The sequence below is a fragment of the Gossypium hirsutum genome, chromosome A06 (genome assembly GCF_007990345.1).
Source record: "Gossypium hirsutum isolate 1008001.06 chromosome A06, Gossypium_hirsutum_v2.1, whole genome shotgun sequence".
Classification (NCBI taxonomy): domain Eukaryota; kingdom Viridiplantae; phylum Streptophyta; class Magnoliopsida; order Malvales; family Malvaceae; genus Gossypium; species Gossypium hirsutum.
The window spans coordinates 65,315,300-65,320,888 of record NC_053429.1 but is presented as its reverse complement, the minus strand read 5'-3'; the positions used below and the strand labels follow the sequence as shown (position 1 = coordinate 65,320,888).

The 5,589-nt window shown below is 40.6% G+C and overlaps 1 protein-coding gene across 1 annotated transcript; it reads left to right on the top strand.

The window, feature by feature from the left end:
* Positions 1–510: 510 nt before the first annotated feature.
* LOC121230514 (uncharacterized) lies at positions 511–4,951 on the top strand (the record flags this gene model as incomplete). The annotated part of the gene is made up of 7 exons (XM_041115411.1): positions 511–816; positions 865–1,760; positions 1,854–2,284; positions 2,702–3,231; positions 3,322–3,739; positions 3,981–4,008; positions 4,597–4,951. Coding segments are annotated over exons 1-7 (2,964 nt in total), but the record flags the coding sequence as incomplete, so codon positions are not given.
* Between the last annotated feature and the right edge of the window lie 638 nt (positions 4,952–5,589).

Genomic DNA, 5,589 nt, shown 5'->3' with positions numbered 1-5,589 from the left:
AGAGCTAGCTGAATTGGAGTAAGAATCGTCGTCTTCGGTATTACGAGATTGTAAAAAAAAATTTGAAAAAAAAAGTTTGTATTCAATTTATTTATTTTTTTTCTTTTTCTTTGTGTATTCAGTATTAAAAAAAATCGGAATTAAAAAAAAACAAAAAAAAAGAGAAGTGATTAAAATTCATTTTGAGCTTGTAAAAGCATTGCTTGCTGCCCGAAGGACCACATCTATACAGCCACACTAATTTCCTTCTATTTTCTTTGATTGTTAGCCTACCCGATCCTAAAATATTACCCTACCAAGCCACATCTATTTTGTAAGCCGACCCCAAACGATTTTGATTTGTCAAACTTAGTTTGCAGAGAATTTTGGGAAGTGAAAATTGAGTGGTAAAAGGCAAGAGAGATTAGTGAGACTATTAAAGAGTAGAAAAGCCAAAGTGAGTGTTTATTCTTGTGAGTGATTGGTGAGTTCTTGTTGTGATTCTTTAAAGAACTTTTTTTTTTAAAAAAAATGTCACGAAGCCCGGAAAGGAATCCAAATGAGGGAGGTGGATTTCGTCCAATAAGAAACGTTGGAAGGGGAGTGCCGGATCTCACTGTGCAAGCCATTATGCAAGAAATGGAGCGAATGTTTGATCGCAAGCTTGAACCAATCGAAGACCGCCTATATCGAGTCGAAACCCGAAGGCAACGCGAAGTGACTCCGGAAGATGCAAGGCGAGGACGAGAGCAACCAATTGAAAACCATGATGAAGAAGAATCTGAAGGTGATCACTTATCTGAACAAGGAAACCCTCAACGGTTCCAACGAAATCGAGTCCCAAGAAATTAAGACCGTTCGGATGACAATCTCAAAAATATTAAGATGTCTATTCCGCCGTTTCAAGGGAAGAATGATCCCGAATCTTACTTGGAGTGGGAAAAGAAAATGGAACTCGTCTTTGAGTGCCATAACTATTCGGAAAATAAAAAGGTAAAGCTCGCTGCCATTGAATTCTCAGATTATGCGATCGTGTGGTGGGATCAATTGGTGACTAGCCGAAGGAGGAATGGGGAGAGGCCTATCTCTACGTGGGCCGAAATGAAGGCCATTATGCGCAAGCGTTTTGTTCCCTCCTATTACCATCGGGAGTTGTACCAACGATTGCAAAATCTCACACAAGGCAACCGAACTGTCGAGGACTACTATAAAGACATGAAAATCGCTATGATAAGAGCCGACGTGGAGGAGGATCGTGAAGCAACAATGGCGAGATTTTTAGCCGGCCTAAATCGGGATATTGCCAATATCGTCGAGCTTCAACACTATGTAGAAGTTATGGACATGGTGCATATGGCAATAAAAGTTGAAAAACAATTGAAACGGAAAGGACCCATGCGGACATATCCAACGGCTTCTACCAACAAGTGGACTCAAGGGACTAGCAAAGCTCCCAATCGGCCTAAGGAGCCTTTCGTTGCTGCCAAACCCAATCAAGTAAGTGCCGATGCTAGCAAAAATAAAAACGAGTCTGTCTCGAATCGTTCTCGCGATATCAAGTGTTTCAAGTGTCAAGGAAGAGGCCACATTGCGAGTCAATGTCCTAATCGAAGAGTGATGGTGGTTCGTTCAAATGGCGAGATTGAGTCCGAAGATGAACAAGAGGAGGAGCCTGAAATTCCCATGGAGGAAGGTGAAGAGCTCGAGCTGCCCGTTGAAGGAGAATTACTTGTTGTCAAAAGGAGCTTGAATATCCAAGTAGCCGAGGAAGAACAACAACGAGACAACATCTTTCACACTCGTTGCCATGTTCAAGGTAAGGTGTGTAGTTTAATTATTGACGGAGGTAGTTGCACCAATGTCGCAAGTTCTTTGCTGGTTGAAAAACTTGGTTTAGCCACCACAAAGCATCCAACTCCTTACAAGTTACAATGGCTAAATGACGGAGGCGAACTCAAGGTGACGAAGCAAGCAAGGGTGGCGTTTTCCATAGGCAAGTACCAAGATGAGGTGGTTTGTGATGTCGTACCAATGCACGCGGGACATTTGCTATTGGGGCGTCCTTGGCAATTTGACCGGCGAGTAGTCCACGACGGCTATACAAACCGATATTCATTTAAGCACCTTGGAAGGAATGTTACATTAGCTCCTCTCACACCGAAGCAAGTGCATGAAGACCAACTCAAGATGAAGCAATCTATTGATCGAGAAAAAGAAAAAGAGAAAAACAAAAAGAGTGAAAAGAAAAAGAAACAAAAGAATGAGAAGAGTGAGATAAAAACAAGAGTGACAAAAGAAAAAGAGCAAGAGTGTGAAAATAAAAAAATAAGTGTTTTTGCTAGAAAAAGAGAGATTCGAAAATTGATGTTGGCAAGGCAACCTATCTTTGTACTTATGTATAAAGAGTGTTTATTGGAAACTAACGAACTTGACAATACTTTGCCTACTCCTATCGTTTCTTTGTTGCAGGGATTCGGAGATGTTTTTCCTGAAGAAGTGCCAAATGGCCTACCTCCCATTCGAGGAATCGAGCACCAAATCGATTTTGTGCCCGGTGCTGCAATTCCAAATAGGCCAGCATATAGAAGTAATCCTGAGGAAACGAAGGAATTAGAAAAGCAAGTAGCCGAATTAATGGAGAAGGGCTACATCCGTGAAAGCTTAAGTCCGTGCGCGGTTCCGGTATTGTTGGTTCCTAAAAAGGATGGATCCTGGCGAATGTGCGTTGACTGCCGCGCTATCAACAAAATCACAATAAAATATCGCCATCCTATTCCCCGCCTCGACGACATGCTTGATGAACTTAGTGGAGCCCAATTGTTTTCGAAGATCGATTTAAAAAGTGGGTATCATCAAATTAGAATGCGGGAGGGAGACGAATGGAAAACTGCGTTCAAAACTAAATATGGTTTGTATGAATGGTTGGTAATGCCATTCGGACTTACCAATGCTCCGAGTACTTTCATGCGTCTCATGAATTATGTTTTACGTTCGTTCATTGGAAAATTCTGTGTTGTGTATTTTGATGATATTTTAGTCTATAGCAAGAGCTTGGAAGATCATATTCAACATCTACGTGCCGTGCTTGAAGTCTTACGAAAAGAGGTACTTTATGCCAATTTAAAGAAATGTTCTTTTTGCACTAATGAAGTTGTTTTTCTAGGCTTTGTGGTAAGTGCTCGTGGATTAGAAGTTGACCAAGAAAAGGTCAAGGCGATCAACGAATGGCCGCGTCCAACGAACATCAGCCAAGTGAGGAGTTTTCACGGGTTGGCAAGCTTCTATCGAAGGTTTGTGCCTAATTTTAGTTCTGTAGCTGCCCCCTTGACAGGTATAATTAAGAAAAATTCTCCTTTTGTGTGGACTGATGAACAAGAAAATTCTTTTAATAAGCTTAAAGAATGTCTAACTAATGCACCATTGTTGTCTTTACCTGATTTTAACAAAACATTCGAGATAGAGTGTGATGCTTCAGGTATCGGCATTGGCGCTGCTTTGATGCAAGATGGACGGCCTATTGCATACTTTAGTGAAAAGCTTAACGGAGCTACGTTGAATTATCCAACGTATGATAAGGAACTATATGCATTGGTCCGAGCTCTCGAAACATGGCAACACTATTTATGGTCGAAGGAATTCGTAATTCATTCGGACCACGAGGCTCTAAAGCATTTGAAGGGACAAACCAAGCTCAATAAACGTCATGCCAAGTGGGTGGAGTATTTGGAGTCGTTTCCGTACGTGATCAAGTATAAAAAGGGTAAGGAAAATGTTGTAGCCGACGCCCTATCACGAAGGTACGCACTTGTCAATTTAATGGATTCTAAATTGCTTGGTTTCGAATTTATCAAAGATCTTTATAAATCTAATGCTGACTTTGGTGAAATTTATGAGTCTTGTTCGCATGGTGCTTGTGAAAAGTATTTTCAGCATGAGGGCTATTTATTTCGTGAAGGCAAGCTTTGTGTGCCTCAAAGTTCTGTGAGAAACGTCCTTGTAAGAAGAAGCTCATAGCGGAGGACTTATGGGCCACTTCGGAATTGCTAAAACTTTAGCAATATTGCATGAACATTTCTATTGGCCCAAAATGAAACGTGACGTAATAAGGAAATATGATCATTGCATCACTTGTAAGAAGGCAAAGTCACGAATCAAACTGCATGGATTATACACCCCGTTGCCTATTCCTGATGCTCCGTGGGTAGACATTTCAATGGACTTCGTTCTGGGCCTTCCAAGAACCAAAAGAGGGAGAGATTCAATATTTGTTGTTGTAGACCATTTTTCAAAAATGGCCCATTTTATACCTTGTAATAAAACTGATGATGCTACTAACGTTGCTAGTCTGTTTTTCAAGGAAGTTGTTAGGTTGCATGGGATCCCTCGAACCATTGTCTCTGATCGCGACACAAAGTTTCTAAGTCATTTTTGGAGGACGTTGTGGGGGAAATTGGGCACCAAACTTCTATTTTCGACGACATGCCACCCTCAAACGGATGGCCAAACCGAAGTAGTCAACCGTGTGCTATCAACTTTGCTTCGAGCTATTTTGAAAAAGAATTTGAAGATGTGGGAAGATTGCTTACCTCATGTGGAGTTCGCATACAATCGAACCGTTCATTCTGCTACGAAATTTTCTCCTTTTGAGGTAGTATACGGTTTTAATCCCATTACTCCTCTTGATTTGATTCCTATGCCTTCTAATGAATTAGTACATGTAGATGGCAAAAAGAAGGCCGAATTTGTTAAACAATTGCACAAAAATGTTAAGGATAATATTGAGAGGAGAACCGAACAATATGTTCGAGGGGCAAATAAAGGGCGCAAACGAGTCGTGTTCGAACCCGGTGACTGGGTTTGGATCCACATGCGCAAAGAACGGTTTCCCGATCAAAGGAAATCCAAGCTTCAATCAAGGGGTGATGGCCCTTTTCAAGTATTGGAACGGATCAATGACAACGTCTACAAGATTGACCTACCGGGTGAGTATGCAGTGAGTGCAAGTTTTAACGTTGCTGACCTTTCTCCTTTTGATGTAGGTGACGATTCGAGGACGAATCGCTTCGAAGAGAGGGAGGATGATATGAGCTCGCCCATGAAGATAGGTGCCGAATCCATGGAGTTGCCTTTGGGGCCAATTACTCGAGCACGTGCCAAGAAGTTCCAAGATGCTGTAGCAAGCTATATTGCTCGATTGTGGAGTGATGGGTTGATTGCCCATAAAACGCCCAGCTCAACTAGCTTGATTCGCAATTTCCTACAAGCTGATTTTAGCTTGTGTCAGCTCAATTTAGCTCAATTCGGCACTTAATTAGTTCAAGGAGCTGATTAAATTTATTTTTAATAAATTTAATTAGTTGTGTTAGTTTAGAATCAGCTCAAATCATTTAATTAAATAAATGTGTCTTAATCTGGACATTTTTAATTCAGCTTATTAAATATGTTTTATATTAGTACATGCCTTTAATATGTCCATATTAAGTCATAAATTAAATGTGTTTAGTTTAATTACAAAGTTTTAATGTGTCTTGACTAAGACAAATTTATTAGTGGCTGCTAATTAATTTGTCTTAGCCGAATTAATGTGCAGAATTTTAATATGTCCAGCTG